The following is a 19,697-nucleotide window of genomic DNA, read 5'->3' as shown; positions in this document are numbered from 1 at the left end:
CCGAAATTCATTGTATTAGTTTGACAACACAGATCTTTTTGGAAACGACTATACAAGAACAAACGACATGTTGTTGTTGAGTGAATGTTTTTTTTTTTGAAAAATTATACACTTGGATGTTAGTTTTGAGATAAGTATAGATAAGATGAAAAAAATATAAATTAAAATTAATATGGAAGGTGTTTTCAAAACCAATCCCATTATGCTAGAACCTAACAAATGTCAATGGTAATGATAAATCATCATTGATAATACTAGCGATTATTGTCAACTTCAAATCATCATTGTGCAAATTATTTTCTTTGCTCCGTTGCCATATCAGATCTGAGAGCGTGAACTTAAAGTGCGTGGTTAGAAGAAATTCGGATATAAACACATTAAATTCCATGAGTGCAAAAAGCAAAGCAGATAGTGGCACTACTTTCTCATTCAACGTTTGGTAAAGTATATTGGTGCATGTGAATGCAAACAGTGACCGGTTCGCGCATATTTCTATGCTTGCCTTAATACGCTAGGTAGCATAGATATGCCAAGCATAGCCGCAAACGCAACCGACGCATCGCCGTTCACTCTATATGAACAATACACATGTTCGTTTATCCAGACGACCGTGCGCATACAATATAGCTCGAATCGAATGGTGACGGGTGCGTTGCGGCTTGCGTCTCCGCTATGCTTAGCATAGCTATCAGGCATAGAAATATGCGCGAACCGGTCACTGAATGCAAATTGTTCATTTGCATTGACAATTTATATACGTTTGCCACTTATCAACATAAATGAAACAAGCAGAATATAATTACACAAATTGTTCTTTTCTGGACTTTGAATGCGAGAAAGTAGTGGTGCTCTTCGTACTCACGGGCTTTTTATGTGTATTTAATACAATATATGCCAAACAACTAATTTGTATTTTGTGTTAAAGAGTAGCGGCTCTATAGGTGACACAACTTTATATCAGTATGCGGGACAAAATAAAAAAATCAAAGATTTTTTCTCAAAATTTTTCTTTATTTTCATTGATTCGCGTTGATATTTATACATAATAAGAATTATTTATTCGATCTCTTTGCTTATTATTCTGATTTCGTGTAATCAATTCGTATTCATCAAAATGAGTTTTTTGTTCAAATTTTCTTTTCGTGTGCGAAATACCGAATAAAATGACTGCTTAGATCAATCGCACAATGTTTTTTTTTGTAGATTTTTTTCTGGTTATTTAAATTAAAAAATAAAATCATAAATCATTTAAATTAAATAATAATAATTGTTCTGTTCTTTTATTCGTATATTTTTAAATAAATAATATAAGTCAATTTTGTTTGAATAATTGCTTCTGTTTGTTTAGTTTGTGGTTTTTCCATGCAATATTTATGGTTTGAATCTGCATATTTTATGGTGACATAGACATGGTGTGGATTTTTTTCATTTAAAAAAAATATATGAAGTCGATGTTATGCCAATAATTGCGAATGAAAAATTCGCATCTCGTCATAAAATGTGACAATTTTCAAATTGTGTACAGTTAAATGAATATTTTTTTGTTGCTTTCTTTGCTTTTTTCTGTTTCTCGTTAAAATGATTTCAGCTGTTTACAAATCACTTTCACCGTAGAGCGCTGTACTGAATGACATATAATCTAATGCACCCGGGACGCCATTTGGTCCCTTATATGGTGGCATTCTTTGAATACAGTATTCAGCTTGATCTGGTGGCAATTCACGACGCAATTCATCTGGCAAAATAAATGGCTACAAAAAAGAAAATATAATTTAATTTTTTGTTTTGTTGTTTAGTTTAACTAAGTGGATAAAAAAGCGTACCTTATCGGAAGCCAAAATTCTGAATGAATCGATAACTTGTTCAGCAGTGTCAGTGTCGGTGCTTTCACGGGTCATGAAATCTAAGAAAGCGTCAAAGTGAACGTAGCCAGTTGAATTTGGATCAACAGCGGCTAAAATACGTTGGAAGTCTAATTCGCCTTGTCTGAAATAATGAAAAAAAGGTACAAGCTTAAAACACCGGTCAAAAAATGTAACCCAATTAGCATTACCTATCGCGTCCGATCGAGTATCCCAATGATACTAAGCACGACTTGAATTCATCCGGTGCCAAACGGCCAGTTCGGTTTTTGTCAAAGTGATTGAAGCTGGATCGGAATTCGTTCAATTGATCCTGTGTGATTCCCTTCGAGTCGCGAGTCAAAATTTGATTTTCAACTTCGTTCACATTTCGATTAATTGATGTAAGCAATTGTTCCCAACCAACGCGCAAAGTTTCCATTGTGTAGTGCGTGTAACGATTTTCGAAAATCATCGATTCTTGAACGGCTTGATGAATCTTTTCCAATTCTTCGATATTTGGTTTATAGGCGAACACGGCTTGTTCGTATTCTTTCAAACGATACAATTGATCTTCGAGTGAACCTTGTAAGCCCATGCCAATGGATGTGACTGCATCCATTTGACGTTCAATCCATGGTCCAACAACGTTGGCCTTTTCAGCGAATTGACGACGCAATGTCTCGTTGTTTTGTTGTTTGCGCAATTCATTCGATAATGTTTGGTCGCGTTGTGGCACCAATTGACGCACCTCGGTCCATTTGCGATTCAAGTCGTGTGATGTCAATGTTGTGTATGGATTTTCCAAACCGCCTGGGATTTGATGTTGTTTGACTATGCTTTCGACTTCTTGTACCAAACCAACAATAACATTGTATTCTTTGTCGGCTTCGCCTAACGTTGCTTTGAATTGATCGTGAGCTTGAATGAGACCTTGGATCTCTTCCATTGTGTGCACAATGAACATGTCGACAAGATCTTCGCGTGTTCCATCCAACCAGTTGTTGAATGGTGCAGCACGTTTGGCGAACTCCAAGTGCAAAATGTCAATCTTCTCAAGGATGCGTTCAGCATCATCAAGAGCTTGGCGACGGCGTTGAGTCAATGCACCAAGACGATCCCATTGATCACAAATGCGTTGGCAACGAGCATTGACTGATACGCAATCGTGGTATTCAAGAGTGCTAAAAATGACCGAAGAAAAAGCAAACAAGTTATAAATTAATTCGAATTTTGGTTTTTTGATCGCATTGACTTACTTGAGCTCTTGAGCAATGGCAGCAATTTGTTCAACACGATCTTGATGGGCGGCCAAATCGGATTCGAAAGCTTCGTGCTTCTTTTTCAAAGCCTTCAAATCGTTCAATTTACATTGACGGAAGTCTTGCGATTGAAGCATTTCTTCTTTGCCGCGGGTCCAATCCTCATGCGTATCGGCCTATGAAATCATAACATTAAAATCGGAGTTGGAAATTGGATAAAATGTCATTTTACCTTGTGCTTGAACTTCTGGGCCAAATGTTCAAGACGTTCTAAACGCATCGTTTCGGCCAACAACCATTCTTCAAATGCTTTCTCAGCCAATTCCAAACCCTTCCAGGCATTACCAATGTCCGAAACCATTTTACCTTCGGTTGGCATATAGGCTGGCCGATTCGATAAGCGCAATTTCGTTTGCAAAGTATTGAAGTTGGTCTCCAATTTTGCCTTTTGTTCGACACGTGGTGGCTTATGCTTACGACGGTACGTACGGTAGTCTTCCAACTTCTTTTGAACACCAGCCAATGAGTTGTCAGCTTGACGCGAGTTCAACCATGGCATAGTACGTTTGATCCAGTCAAGCAACTACAAATGAAAAAATGTAAAAAGTACATCAGGAAATGTTCATCGAGCGAACAAAATAAAAATTATGCGAAAAATATAACTTACATCACTGGCCAAACGTTCATACTCTTCCATGAGACGTTCATTCTCTTGGTTGACCTTCAACACCTTGCAGATGCGATTGGCAGCAGTTTCGGCCTAATTTTTATTCAATCAAGAAATTTAAGATTAGTTAATATTTCTACTCAAATTTTCCAAGAATGGATGACCAAACTAAAAGGAGACATATACAGAAAAATACAATTCAACAAATTTGCAAAAAACAAAGCATTAAAAAAGAGCGTTAGTTTAGTTTGTTCAATTTTTGGTGAACTGCAAGAATCCAGCGTTCATCGTACAATTGTTCAATTCGTTGTGTTCGACATATGGACATTTCTCATTTAGAATAAAAAATACCTTTTGAGCTCCACTAAAGCAATGATAATATGACGATACGTATGTCATAACGGCTCTCTCGTCTGGCATCGCTGTATTTTGCAGATCTATAATTTATTCATTCACACAGAAAAAAAAGGTAAAACAACATCAAACAAACGGGTTAATTTAAGCAAAAAAAAAAACAAATGCAAAAGTTAGATTAAGAATTAACACCGAAACACTCGGCAATGAATATTCATAAGTCAAAAATTAAAGAAAGACGTAAGAAAACATTTCCATTTCAAACAACAAAGAAAAACATATCGAAAATGGGAAGAAATTGAGCTTGAGTTAGTGGGATTTGAGTTAGTTGCGGTTTAGTTCATGCTAAAAAGAAAACGGCAAAAGTCAAGTGAGCATAGTGTGTTATATGTATAGTGTTTTTGTGCGAGCGGTATGTTGTGTTTAATGATTGTGTCTGTTTAAAAATCAGTTGTTTTTTTAGATAGTGAAAACTCAAGTTTTGTTTTAGTTCAAAAAAATTATCGAAACTCATTTAAATTGAATTTGTTCAATTGAAAAATTGACATTTTTGCCAAAGAAAACCAAGAAAAATCTTCAACATTTATTTTTTAAACATAATTAGGAGTTGAAATTAGAAATTGTTGGCGGAGAGGAGTTTTCATAATTTGAGTCTCGCTTATGAAAATGTCATGAAAATTATGATTTATATTGGTAAAGCAGCGCTTCATTTTGTTTGCATTCGTAGTCAGAAAAAATCGGCAAAAATGCACATAAAACTATAGCGAAGAAGATTTAGAGCGAAAAAAAACAATTCATTAAAAAAAATATCAAAGGGCAATGAGCGTCCGTTCATTTAATAGCATCGAATGATTTTTCTTGTATATGTCACGTGTTTCTTTTGTACTGATCGGGCCGAATTTGATTTTGTGTGTTTGTGCTGTGTGTGCAAAGTGGAACGATTTAGTCACATTGTTATTGTAGTATGGTGCTTGGTATGATTGATAGGGAACTTGTGGTTTTTGAAGATGCTCAGTGTTAACCTGTTGAGCTCCTTGGAACGCGTGATAGTAGCACGAGACATAGGTCATGATGGCACGTTCGTCAGGCTTTGGTGTATTGATCAAATCTATTGGGTGTATGGTATATACACAGTACACCAACGTTCAATGTATACGTTTCAATTTTGAAAGTGTCAACCAAATTTATTTATATTGTAGTTGTTGACCGTCACCAAGTGCGATTGAGAAAGAAAATAAAATGGTTTGAACAGAAGAATTGTTGTTTGAAAAGAGAAAATATTGATTTGATTTTTAATGCTTTCATTTTGAAAACATGATAAATTTTTGACCAAATTACCTTCTGGATCCAACATTCTTGGGATATCCAAGTATTTTTCAGCAACATCGAATGCTGTATTCAAGTTCTCCAATGGATTGTCCTTCGACAATTTACCGTAATCAATCAAATCGGGTCTGTGACGATGGATTAAAGCACAGAAAGCAAGACCATCCTAAATAAATTAAAATAATCATCGCATGAATATTGCACTTGAATTGCATATTACAATTGAATAATCGATAGAGATACTCACCTTGAAACTGAGATGGAAGTTTTGTACGTTTACATTTTTGTATGGAGCAGTCTTACGTTGGCACCACAACAGCAAACCTTCTTTAGCGGTCATTTCTTCAACCGAAATATCTTGAATAGCGAAACGCAAGATGATGGTCCAAATCATACCCAAAGTCATTTTAAGATTTCCATCGACAATTTCTTCGGCACCGATTGAAACCAATTTAACACCTTTGGCTTCGATAAAGTCAAGAGCTTTGTTTACATTGGCAATCTGAAAAATGATGACAATTTCATAAAATGTTTATGGCATGTTGGAAAATGAATGGGTTTCTTTTTATGTCAAAGAAAATGGCATCGTTTGAAGTCTGTAAATGGAATAAGAAAAGAAAGTAACTTACCTTGTGGAATCGCATTTTACCACGGTCTGGCTTTGGCAATGTTTCGCCAGAGATGACTTCGAGCAACAACATAAGTTTGAGCCCATTGCGGAAATCTTCTTCGATGTTATCGATGGCCGTGCCAGCTTTTCTCAAATGGCTGTTACACCAGGCCGTGAATGTCTGTCGAAAAATAACATTGTTTCGGTTAATTTTGAGAAGAAAAACGAAATAGGTAAACAACGAACATATTTTCGGTAAAGTTGATTGAACCCAATGAACAACATGAACTCATTTTCGATATACAATGCTTCATTAATGTGATCATCAGCCCCACAGAGTTAAAACGACTGACTGTTTTTTTTATTATTTCATTATAGTGCAATTTAAATTCGTGAATCTTATAACAACAAAATGTAATGAACCACAACAATGAAGTCATGGGAAACAATTCGATTGAGATGCCAATTTTCTATTTACATATAGAAAAGATGGTACACGATGCATAAACATGAATATATTTGTCGGAAAACGCTCAAATTTATGATGTTTCGATGACAAGAGAAGAATTTTTCTTCTTTTTTCATACTACACAACCAACTTAGTAAACAATTCAACTCGCATATACGTTGATTACAGCTTTTAACCGCTGATTGTTGTTATTTTGTTTTTCTGAACTGTAATTCTTTCATCAGACTAATTAAAATTATTTCAATTATGGAGATAGAGGATAAGCGTGACAGAGAAAGAAAAAAAATATTTCATTCAATTTATTGGATATAATTGTATTGTCTAATTTGTGTTGATCTGTATGAAGGCTAGTGCTTTATTATTGTTTTCTGTAGATTTATGCAACGAAATGCAATTTTGTATTTGTTTGCAAAAATTATTTGCCTATCATATAAATGCGGTGCACGCACGCCGCTGGCTCTTATTCCAATTCACTGTCTAACTGACAGCACACAAATGTGCAAAAATAGGTTTGAACACAATGAATAGAGAAAAAAATGTATAGAAGAACACCATTTACAAACAATAACAATATTAAGACATTAATTGAGTAGCAAACCAAATAAATGGGGAAATTAGATGCAAACCGAAAAGTTATTCGAAGCATTTTAATTTCGAGTTTTTTTTTCGTGCGATTAAATAGTGAAATAAAAATTCACATGACTTTGAAGACTTAAATATCCAAGTCTCAGTGCTCATGCACACACACACACAACGAATTCTCTTGCCTCAATTTGCAAATGATTGTTTTCGTTTCTCGTGATTCTGATGTGATTAGTGGGCAGAGAGAGAAACGAAAGAAAAACATTCATTAACCTAGAAGATGTTGATCATCACGGTTTGACTGATAAAGAAAATAAAAAAACAAATAAATCTGAGAAAAAGATTACGCTAAGATTGTACTTGACGCCAAATGCGCCCGCGATAATGAGTTTTGGGTTTGTTGAAAATGCTATGTTTGTCAACACAGTGGCGCGCTAAGTTTTTAGACATTATCAAAAAACGAAAAAAAAATTTAATAATATCGTATCTTACAAATGCTTTTTCTGAAATGCGGTCAAATGCAGTGCGAATAATTCATACTAAATATGTACAAACGTCAGGAATTTTGCAAGTCTACACTTTCGTTTATAAATGAAATCAAATAGAAGACTCGTTTCTCATTTCTGTGCCCAACAGCCAGTTATTTTTTTCGAAATATTAATAAAGTTATAAGCATAATGATATCGATAGCAAAAGTCATGTGGTCAATAGTATCGAAGAAAGAAAACCGGTACAATCCGATTGAATATAATTGGTTTTTCAAGTGAGCTGCCGGCCGCGCTATTCGATTGAAATAATCACATATATTGATGGTGATTGTGTGCCCGTTGTATATGCAGAACCAATGTTACGGTTATAAATGATTTTAGTGCGCGTGGATTTTTTCCACTTCTTTCATGTGCACATGTACACGCATACATTATACATTACTTTGGCAATGGCATTGGCATTGGGTGCGGTCGAAATGAGGATTATTTTGATTGAATGGATATACTGTATTTTGTACAATTGCATACATTTTAATTGAGTCGATTCGCAGTAATTGCATGCGTATTTTCAATCTGAGATTGATTACAGGGAAATTGATTGGACGTTTCGCACGTTTTAAATCGAATAAATTTCAATTGCTTTTTGATAATGTATGCAGATACGGACTCTCTCTAATCTTAAGTGCAACTTGTGTGTCACTTTTACATAGATTATCAAAGTGAAATGCATTGTCGATTCAATGGATAAGTGTCTGTCTGGTTACAAAGAAAGAAATAAGTAAACCCAACAATGGTGAAAAGTCGAAACATTGAAGTCTTTTATAAATAATGGTTATACCGTAAAAAACCTGATTTCAATGGATCTATACATTCAATTTGTACTTGTTTGGTTACGGCAACTAATTGTGACTTTTGCAATGTCTAAAACATACGTCATATGCTACTCACAATGTTTTGCTTGCAGACAAAAAAGAAAGAAAAAATTTAAACGCATGCTCTTCTGCAAAAAAAATAATTGCAACACATTATCAAATCAAAACACCTTTCTAAAAGACATGGAAGATATCTCGATGGCTTCAATAACTGTGTGTTTATCGAACAGTGTTTGTATGTTTTTTTCTTTCAGTTTTTTCAAGAAAAGTCGATATACAATTTAAAAGAGATATTGTTATCATGAAAAGAGATCGAATTCATTCAATGCATAAAATTGACACCGATGAATTGACCGCTAGATGCTTAAAATATCTTCTTGTTTGCAAAAATGCGATCGCTAAAAAGCCAAAGCAGTGAAAATGATATGCAACCGCAAACAATAAAGACACAATTCATTCAAAATGATATGGATTTTGATTGGATTGAATACGTTATCCCCGTTTGAAAGAGATATACGGAAGCTCAATTGTATGAATGCGATGTTCTGTATTTTGTATTCGAATTGTAAAGAAATCAATAAATTAAGCAGTACCGTTGCCCGTTTTTTTTTTGTTTTGTTTCTTTTTTGTGAAAGCCAAAGATAATGTACCGCAAGGAGAAAATGAGAGGCGTCGAAATAGAAAACAGCGAAATCAACCACTTTTTATTGTCTAGTTTTAATTCACGAAAGGCGCGCGCACATAAACACGTACGAAATGTAATTGATCCCAGTGTATTTCAAACCACTGGTTACGATAAACTTGTCAGTTGATAACACTGTCATTTTCTCCAATTTCTCATTACCAATTAGCATTAAGATCGTTTTCGTTAAATTTACAGCCAATTTAATGCACACATTCATTCAACGTACAGCAACTTGCTTTCAAAGTAAAAGCAAAACACTTCAAAGTCATTTTACTTACTCATTTGTTTGATCTCTATTTTTGAAGTTCTATATGCATCATCGTTTGAAACAGTTGGTTGGTCTCCAAAAATAACAAAAACAATGCCAACACGCTAGTTCATTGTCAGTAGCATTCAAATATATCATAAATTTCGGTTTTAGATTTCACATTTGTGTTCAATATTCGAATTTATTAATTTATAGCCAATTTCAACCATTGATAGATGTTATTTATATAAAAATAATTAATGCAAATTCATTTTCGTGATCCAAAAATATCACCTACTCAATTGAGTCACAGAATGTAAAATTTAAAGAAGATTTTTCGACTTTTTTTCCTTCTGCAGCTTATTGTATTGTTCGATCATAAGATGTGAAAGTCAATCTAGTTTAAAAAAAGAAGATGCAACTAGAATCAAGATAGGCATGTGTTCATTGAGACTTAATTATCTCTAACCAATGACGATCATATGCATCGATAAAAGTTCAACAAGAAGAGAGCATGACCAATGGCTTTTCTTGTATCAATCGTGTAATTTATCTGAATTCAAACTACGTCATGTTCTTTTACTGTATGATAGCAGAAGTAATGAAAGGAAGAGACAAAATGAAACCGTTCCCCGTACTAATAAGAGAACAAAAGGTGCTCAAACAAATGCTTTTAACTCGCATCATACAAATGTTATGCAAATGAACGGGCTCACGCGTCGGCTTTCGTTATGTAAAATATTTTTCTTAAAGTGCCTTTGCGTCGCCAGCAAAAGCACAAATATTTGTCAAGGCCGAAAGACAATAAAACAAATAAATAAAATTAAGAAGTAACATTTGCGCTGAGAAATTTATTCGTCGTATGCAATTGCATTGGTACAGGTGATTCTGATTTTCTTAGATGAAATCGCGACATTCTGGCGACGCTTATGTTTCACACACTGCTTTAGAAAGTGATTTTCTCTTTTAAATAATTATTGAACCGAAATTAATGAATACATTTTTGGTCGACAAAAGAGATTACTATGAGAAGGCAGTAATTTAAGTTATTGTGTGCCTGATTTAAATTTTCTTCATTCCTTTAAATATCGTTTAATCGTTTCTGGTCCGTTGTGTACTTTTATGGGTCAATGACGATATGTACAGTAAAAAACTACTTTAAACGAAATCCAAATAACTGAACATTCGTTTATTCGTAAAAGTCATAACTGATTTCGAATAAAAGTCGACCGATGTACATTCTTACTGTTTTGAGATTTTTCGATCGGATGATGAAATTTGTCATTGCGCACGCGCATTAAAAACATACAAGAAAATTGACAGAAATGAATATTTTATTTTTCTGTCCAGCATATGGCCGTGAATGCTAAGCGTACGCATACGCATTATTCTAGAGCCAAGAAAATATGAGAACAACACTGGAAAATCAATGTTATAAATAAATTTTCAAGCGCGCTCACACATCATTCAATGTGAAATGGTCCGTTTGCTTAATTGCTCTGGCTGTTTTTGTGTTCGTTAAAAATGAACTTATAAACAAATTGTTGATTGTGTTTGTATCTTTGCATATGAGATCTTAGTATTGGTCTTGGCCCATACAATCGCTACTGAGCCGTTCTGAAATTAAAACATTCAAGATTGGGGCTTTGGGAGTAGCGTAGGTGGTATTTTCTTCATTCTTTGCTCTCTCACCTTGGTCAAAATGCGGGTATATATATATATATATAACTCAAAACAGCTCTTTGTGCACCGTAGCTAGAGAAATAGATTTTTATTTATTACATAAAATCGGGATTTTCACATATATATTTAATCTTTCATCAGACTAAACATGTTGAATACATTCCAATGCGATTTGAACACGATTGAGTCACTCTTTCGTTTTCAACAAATTTATCAATATTTTCTTGAACAATATATTAATATATTTTGAAAATTTCATTGTATTATTTCCGTTTAATTCTTTTTTGTTATAACTAATCATAAAACGGTACCGTTAATGATACGGTTATATATAAACGAAAAAAACTATTCGAAATATGAATTTATTTCATTGCATTTTTATTTCAAAATGGTTTAAATGTGGATACAGTTCGGTGTGAATATTATCTAGAGCAGAATTTATCATTTTACTTTTCCGCACACAAATAGTGTGTAAGGTAAAGTATTGGAATCGGTCGAAAAACGTGTTTTCTGTGTGTTTATGGGGCCGGGGAATACGAATCAAGCGTTTTTTCGATGTCCGAATGTATGTGCGTACCCTGTACCCTGTAAGCAAAAATTTGTTAAAACGATAACTTTCAAACAAGGAAAGTAATTCAAAATCTGACTTCACAGGATGATTGGGGGTGCCGGGGAATAGAAACCATTAGATTTTGAGCGACTTTGGTTGATAAAATGAAGTGTCATGTCTGATGTGATGCCCGTGGGCATCCATGGGAAAAATCCAATTTTTCTTCCAAAAGTCATACTTTATGTTACTTAAACAATCAAAAATATGTATTCGGGGGTTTTCTGGCACTAGAAACCCGAATATGTTATTAGTTTAGCGATACAAATAATTTTTGACACATTTTTCATACAAAAATTTCAAAAAAATTGGATTTTTGTATGGAAATCATGCCTGTATGATATCGTAATGAGCTGAAACTTTGCACAGGTTATTTTTATCACACAAAAATAACATTCTGAGAGTTTGAAGAGATTTCAATGCATATTAGGGGTACCTCCCAAATAAAATTTTGGATTTTTCGCGAAATTTTTTTATGGGAAGTACCCCTAAGTTGTATTGAAATCACACCAAGCTCTAAGTGGTCCTTTCTATTTCGAATGGCATCGATTGTGTTCAATTTTGAATCGAACGAAGAAAACGAAGTACTCTCGCCGTGGCTGTCGCTACATTTTTTCAATCCATTATGGACATTGAGCTCTATTTGTCGTGCAAAGAATGTGATGAATAAGAAAAAAATCGAAAACAAACAACCAATTGTAACTATTGCAACAACATAATGAAGACTAACATACACACAATAACAATTGCACTTTGATCACTTTGATGTGATTGATAGTTTGGTGATTTCGATTGATTTATATCAAATTGGACTGATCATTTCACAACTAGGTTCTTTCTTTCCGGTCCACAGATACATACAGTTTTAAGCAAAACCTACTCACTCTTGTCTTTTGTATATATTGCTCACATTCATGACGACCGCAAAATAGAATGTGGCCGTTTTGTTTTTTATTTCGTATTTTCACATTAAAATAGAAATAAACTCTAATAAATTTGCATATGTAGAGTATAGACGAAGATATATGCTACATATGTGCATGTAAACAGGGTTATGAAATTTCTGTTCACGACTTTATAAATAAAAATCCGTTTGACGGCGAAGCTAGTCAGGGAGATTTCATTCCATAGCATTCGCAATTGTGGCACATGTTCAATTCTTTTGATTAGAAACGATGATGAAAAAAGCAACGGAGAAAATTAAACGAGACGGAAACATAAAGTGCATAATAATAAAGGGATTATTGCGAGAGCAATTTCAAATGCAAGATGAAAACTGTATATGGCATACACATTCGACGGACATTTAATTAAGTCTCTGTCCATTGGCGATGAACCAATTTACCAGCAATCATAGTAAAATGAAGATGATTCCATGATCGATGTATTCAAATCTCTGTGTGCGCATATTTTCTGGCATATAAAACATTTTCTGTGAAGGAATTTCCGCGTGTATGGAATGCGTTGTTACTGAAGTCATTCACATGCATCATTATAAAAATAAAACAGAATATAATAGCTGACAATGCTTCAGCGATGACTAATTCGATATATGGAATGCATGTGACATATAATAAAAAAAGTCAACGAAACGTGTCCGAAACAAAATCAGCATTATTTTAATGTGGCATTTTGTATATTCATTTTATTCACTTTGAGACAAAAAAAGTAATATCAAACGGTCGGCCAGAATTTTTAACGTTCCCGTTTCTTCGGTCGAGTGAAAATGCAAACAATCGCAATGCAACAATATTGAAATGCAGCAAATACTTACAAAAGAAAACGTAAAGTAATGCAATGTGCAATTGTGGTAAAAAGTTTCATTTTCAAATATTCGATTCCTCTTAATATGTTGCGTAAATCAGACATTTATAGGCAACACTATGTACAATTGTGAACACCTTTAAACAAAACCGCAGGCAAGTAATTTGATATCGGTTCTCTATGAATGTGGATGTATGTGTGTATGCGCTCAAATGTTACGAACAAACTGGTTTTCGAAAAGTGCACAATTCTAGCCTATATTTCAAAGTGCTTGTATGACTGTTGTGGTAAGTGTAATATTGATTCGTAATGAAAGTCACCATTAAACGATTTTTCGAAATCGTGCTGAACAAAAACCAGTTTTCTATTGTCTCCTCATGTCCAAAAGGTTAAAACATGAGCTACTCTTTGTGCAACCTTTTTCAGTTGACAGCGATGAAACTGTTTATCTATGCGAGGAATATTTACGACAGAGAAAGGAAATTGCCACAAAAATGCTTATATTCATGCGCGAATTTTATTCGTGTTTATATGGGACACCAAAGTGACAAACGAAGTCAATTCTAGCATCTTCATGATCTTGATCTCGATTCCTTACACGTCTCTTTTTTATTCCCCTTACATTGACCTTGTTGATTCACATGGGAATAATGTTTAATATAGGATTCACGCGCGAGTCGTTTTCCGCTTTTGCCATTTGAAAATACATTTGCTAATGTGATGTTGTTGATCGGCATTAATATGTCAACGCATCATGTACGTTGTACGCATAAAATACTTAACACAGCACAGCACACAAATCAAAATGATGACAGAGAAAAATAGAAAAAATCAGCACATTGCGCAAAAGATACATCAAATGAGCTATACAGCACTGCACACTTATATCCAATCACAACATCAGCAATTTTTTAACCCATAGACCTTTGACTTAAAATTCACATTTAATCGAATTTAATTTAGTTTCCAGACAATCGTCAATTTCAGTATTATTATGATCTTGTTTCGAGACAATTTTAACAATTTTGGTTTGACTCGAATTCCTCATAATTCTTAAGTTTTAGATGAACAGATAAGCACTAGGGGGTGGACACATGGAATATTACTTGAGATATTCACCGAAATTGAAGGTATTCTTGGTATTCTTGGTATTCTCAGTTTTAGACGAAATGTCAATGCATTCAGCAACGTCTCACAATGTGCATATATGAATATTATCTTCCAAATATTAAAAAAACTTTTTCAACGCTATGAAGTGTATTATTTCAATTGGTTTAATAAATGCAAAAACAATTTTGATAAAAATGACAGAAAGAAAACAGAAAAAATTAAAATAAATTTCGAAATGGTGAATGTTAAAACGAAATGGAAAAAACTTGAAATCTTTATTACCGATATCAATTTGACATTTGGTAATCACGGTATTCACATTTTTAGTACAAGTAATCTTCAAATAAGTAAGTAACTGTCGTATTTGAAAATAGATAGGTATTATGACAATTCATTGGTATTCATTCATTCTCTATTGTGTCTACCCCCTAGGATAAGCAACTTCATTTGATCTATTTTGATTGTGGACGTCAAATCAACTTCTTCCAGACAACTCGTTTTAGTATTTTACTCGCTCCATAAATTTTAATTGATGTTCAATTTAAAATTGAAAAAAAACAAAAAAATCAATTGATGCATGTCTAAAACTTTTTAGACTAAAAGCGTAAAATTCATTCAGACAGACACTTCATTCTCTCTCCTTAAATAAAACAATCCATTGCATATGCTACATGAATCATTGTTCAACTAGTTATTCACAAAAAAAGTACACGATGCTTATGAAACCAGTTAATTAAATTTCAATTCGCCTCGCTTGTACAATGTACTGTAAATAAAGCATGTAGTTTCCGACAAATGTGACAGTAGCATTCGATTTCACGTTCTTTTCTTCTTATTTCACGTTCATTTTAAAATGCATGTCAAAATATTGTGTCAATTGGATTGGATCAGTAAATTTTAAGTACTCGTGAACATTGAATGATGATATAAAACTAGAAGCCAAAATATTTGAGGAAAAAAATATGTATTTGACCCATTTCACGGCGCCTACACAAAAAAAAAACGTATGAAAGACAGTGTATGTATGTATGCATGTAATCTACTTCAGCAGTTTGAGCATTGAAAATAGTTTGGCACACGGAATAATTCTGAAAATGAAACTCTTATTTTGTTGTTAGTTTTTTCCTTCGGCTAGAAATTACAAATGCATTTACTTGTGGTTCAATTGGAAAACACCAACCGAAGAACCGATATAAATTGCTCTAAGGTGAAAAATAATTTAAACATGCAACTTTTGAAAATACATCTCGTAAATCTTAATGCAAATAAAAAAAATAAAAACCGACAATCGCTTATGTCTATTCGGGTATGCATACGCCAACGGCTTTATCGTGTGGTTACAATTCACTGCCAGACTTTTTTTTCATTTGACATGAACTGTTACTTTCGGCTCAATCAAAACACGAAAAAGTCAAATCATACCAAACACTTCTGGTCGTCTCGATTTGACATACATGGTTTTATTAATGGCACACAAATACATGAGGAACATGTGGAAGCAATTTCAAGATGAAAATTGGTATAATTTTGTATTGCAATATCAATTGTGATCGTACAACGAAAAAAAAAAAAATTGACATTATTCTCAACAAATTTAAAAATGAAAAAATAAAGTGAAATGAGCACGGAATAAAATTGCATTCACGACGAATGATCGAACGGTAAAGTGGCAGTTCTGCATAAAAATTGAGAACGAAATTTCCAACATGAAATGCAAGCCATTCAATTAAGCGTATTGAATTTCGAAATAAGTAACAGCTCGACACGTTGTTGTGTCGGCATGATACCGTAAATCGAGCACGATTAATGCAAACGAACCAACGAACGAATGTGGAAGAAAAAACTTAACAAATTTGCATGTGTTGCGATTAATTTTACTCAGTAAGTAAAGTGCATAAGCGGTTTAATGCAAAATAAAGCATATTAGAATGCATTCAATTGTTCAAACCGGGAAAAACCGACGTTCAATCCAAATTTTGTGGTCTCTTTCCTTCAAAATTGTCACTAGTTTATTTGACAATCGCCAGCAATGAATGAAAATGTTGCAAGAATCAGAATGAATCTGGCCACGAATTGGTGCGAATTTTCAAATTCGATAAAAAATGCATTCAATGAGAGCTGAATATGGATGCATGAAAACTGTGTCAAAAATACGTTTTCTGTTTTGAATTCAAACCAAAATCACACATTCAAATCATCGATCAGTTACCTAATTCTTTAAAAAAATACGACAAACTGTTTGCACTGACATTCAATGAGTATGAGTTGGTATACCAGAGTTCTATTTATTTTAATGTCAGGAATGTATTTGGTGTATTTTTGTTTGTTTGTCAATTGTTCGCCATTAATTCGTCAACTCATCGAAAGCGTGCGTGTAATGTGTCTATGTGTTCGCGATACATGTATGTATGCGAAACTGTGTCATTTCAAATAATAAAAGCAAAGTATACAAACAACAAGTTGCGCGCGCGTACGAGCTCTTGTGTTTTGTTTTTGTTTCAGTACATTTCTATAGAAAGTGTATGCACACACATATTATTTTATGCGGCATTTTTCTTTCATGTTATGTTAATTACAGTTGACTATTTTATGTGCTCAGAATAACTATATTTTTCGTTGAGATGTAGAAAACTTGAACAATTTGATTTTCAAATGAATAAAAAAAAAATGCTGGATGAAATGTATGGATTTCATCGTTTATGTTAACCGTTCTTCATAGTTGTTTTGAATACGTCAGTTCTTTGTTTACCTTGTCGATGATGACTGTTGCGGTCAATTTTCTGAATAGTAATTAAGTGAACGCAGCTGCTGCTTTTTTGCTGTTGAAATGAGTATGGTGAAATTGGTTTTTATTATGGGTTTGCGATGAATCAGTTTTCTGTTTGATTCATCAAACCGAACATTTATGAACATATCAGTTGAACGTTGTCGATATTTGATTTATTTATGAGTTCATTAATATCGATGTTAAGTACCAATTTTTTATCATGTTTTTCGATAATATTCTGTACGAGTCGCTTGCAAGGTGGTTGATTTTATTCAAAAAAAAAATCAATTTAAAATCGCAAGGTGAGAAAGACATTTCACGAATGAAATGAACGAAACGAATAGTCGAAATGTGTTAGCGTCTCTTGTCGATGTATATATAATTCGAATTTCGTTCAGGTTATTAGCCTTTTACCATTTCTTTTTAACAAAAGCAGCAGCAGCAGCAGCAACACAAACGATCAGTCAGATGCGCGTGCTCATTTAAACTTGAGAGTATCGACCACAAAGTCTAAATACGATGCACATACAACGTTTAATTCTTGGTCATCATATGGTGAATACAGTTTTCATTCTTTTTTTTTGCCTTTAACATTTTCCTTTCTTCTTTCTACTCTTTGATTCGAAGATGATTATTTTTCTTCCATTATCGATACGAATATATACGTATATGCATTTCTGTTACTTTTGAAAGTCATGGGCACACGTTATCGTCTCTATAACAATCAGTTGTAGATACATCAAAACCAAACTAAAAACGTGATAAATCATCAAAAGTCGTGGAATTGAAATCAGTTCCACTTGAAACTAATAATGTATGATAATCTATTCTTTTAATTTTTCTTGCATCGAAATCTACTCGGCGAGAGTAGAATGCAATTTTTCATAGGCGATAGTTACTTATTAGCCCAATAAAATGTCTGGTAAAATGTGAAGGTGGAACTGAATTCGAAATTCCATGTTAATCAAAAAAATCAACATAGATCGACAACAAATACAAATAGAAATCGAAAAACCGCCTTCGGAAACAATATCATATCTCGAATAATAAATACATACCAAATGTCAGATAATTCGTTTTTCATTCGTTGATCCACGTTGGAATAAAGTCTTCTTTTCGATGATTCTTGAAAGTGACTTCTAACAATTGGTTTATCGATCCACTAGCAAGTCAATGAACACAAAGAGAGAATGAGCGGAAAAAATTATCCGCACAAATCGAACAAAGATTAATCCAAAGAACCGTAGCAATTCAATTTGCTTCACATTTTACTATTGAAAATACACAAAAGAATCAAGAGCACCCAAAAAGTCGAATTGAACGAAACAATCCAACGAACAATATGAAGGCAATAAAGCGCAAAAGAGAGAGGGAGAGAAGAAATCGTCGTAAGCATGTTTATTATACACAATATTTTGACTATCAAATTGCATGAATCTGTGAATCGTATAACTAAGCAATGAAAATTTAATTTGAAAAAAAAAGAGAATACTATTTTTGATTAGCCACCACACAAACTGGACAAATACTAGGTAACTATGTTCATAGTGAACAATATGATGTAGAAATTAAAAAAAAAAACAAGAACAAAGTAACTTTAAACGAAAATCGGTTTGAAAGATTGGCCTCTTTTGTGTGGCATGATTCATTCGTATGTTGTTATGTCGATGCTGTTTTCGCGATTTCCATCTCTCTGTCTTTCATTATTTCTTCTATTATTCTTCACACTTTTATAGTGCTATACATTTGATTTGTTGTATTTGGTTCTTCATATTTCGTTAGCAAATTCGCTGATTATTAGAATTCTGTGGTCTAATTTGTGTGCGTCGTCTTACTGCTAATAACTTGTTCAGCATCTGATGTTATTGAAAGTTCGTCAGTGTCTATTAGGGTGTAGCATTTTTCAAACATTTTAACGGCGAGGGTAATAACCTTGGCTATGGGATCCCCTGATCACGAATCAGGCGTTTTTTTGCGAAAAAAATATAAACTGAGATGTCACGGCTCAACGGCGAAGTATCAAAAATGGGAAAAATTTGGATTTTTTTGAATTTTTTTGATTTTTTTTGAATTTTTGTGTAAGGCATCAAAATACACTATACTTTCAGTATTGCTTATTTTTATGCTTAAATCATCAGAACAGGACCCAAATAACACATTCTAGTAGAAAAATTCATTCAAATTCAAAAATGGATACCTTTACCATGGAACAACATTTCATTGAAAATTTACAAAAATCCTGATATTCAAAACTATTCTTCTGAACACAAATTTATGAATATTAAAGGTTTCCTGATCCGTAATGATCAATAATTGGTCTGAAATTAACATGGAAATTAATGTGTGCAAAGTATTCCATGTCA

General features: G+C 33.6%; 1 protein-coding gene across 8 annotated transcripts in view; it reads right to left on the bottom strand.

Annotated features, from left to right (window-relative positions):
• Positions 1-1,247: 1,247 nt before the first annotated feature.
• Positions 1,248-19,697, bottom strand: part of LOC116349960 (alpha-actinin, sarcomeric) — a 31,931-nt gene continuing 13,481 nt past the window's right edge. For 6 of the 8 annotated variants that reach the window (XM_031781653.1, XM_031781651.1, XM_031781654.1 and 3 more), the window contains exons 3-12: positions 6,080-6,241; positions 5,698-5,952; positions 5,463-5,616; positions 5,075-5,232; positions 3,771-3,863; positions 3,336-3,686; positions 3,101-3,279; positions 2,054-3,025; positions 1,824-1,986; positions 1,248-1,751 (exon numbers count right to left, since the gene is read on the bottom strand). In XM_031781653.1, the coding sequence (XP_031637513.1) occupies positions 1,593-1,751; positions 1,824-1,986; positions 2,054-3,025; positions 3,101-3,279; positions 3,336-3,686; positions 3,771-3,863; positions 5,075-5,232; positions 5,463-5,616; positions 5,698-5,952; positions 6,080-6,241 (2,646 nt within the window). In that variant the 3' untranslated portion in view covers positions 1,248-1,592. Of the gene's footprint in view, positions 1,752-1,823; positions 1,987-2,053; positions 3,026-3,100; positions 3,280-3,335; positions 3,687-3,770; positions 3,864-4,121; positions 4,208-5,074; positions 5,233-5,462; positions 5,617-5,697; positions 5,953-6,079; positions 6,242-19,697 lie in introns of all 8 variants that reach the window. The other 2 variants (XM_031781656.1, XM_031781657.1) reach the window with 2 other exon arrangements.

This window comes from Contarinia nasturtii, unplaced genomic scaffold (genome assembly GCF_009176525.2).
Source record: "Contarinia nasturtii isolate CC-2019 unplaced genomic scaffold, AAFC_CNas_1.1 Cnas_scaffold_3175, whole genome shotgun sequence".
In the NCBI taxonomy this organism is placed as follows: domain Eukaryota; kingdom Metazoa; phylum Arthropoda; class Insecta; order Diptera; family Cecidomyiidae; genus Contarinia; species Contarinia nasturtii.
This window is presented reverse-complemented; position numbering and strand designations above follow the sequence as displayed.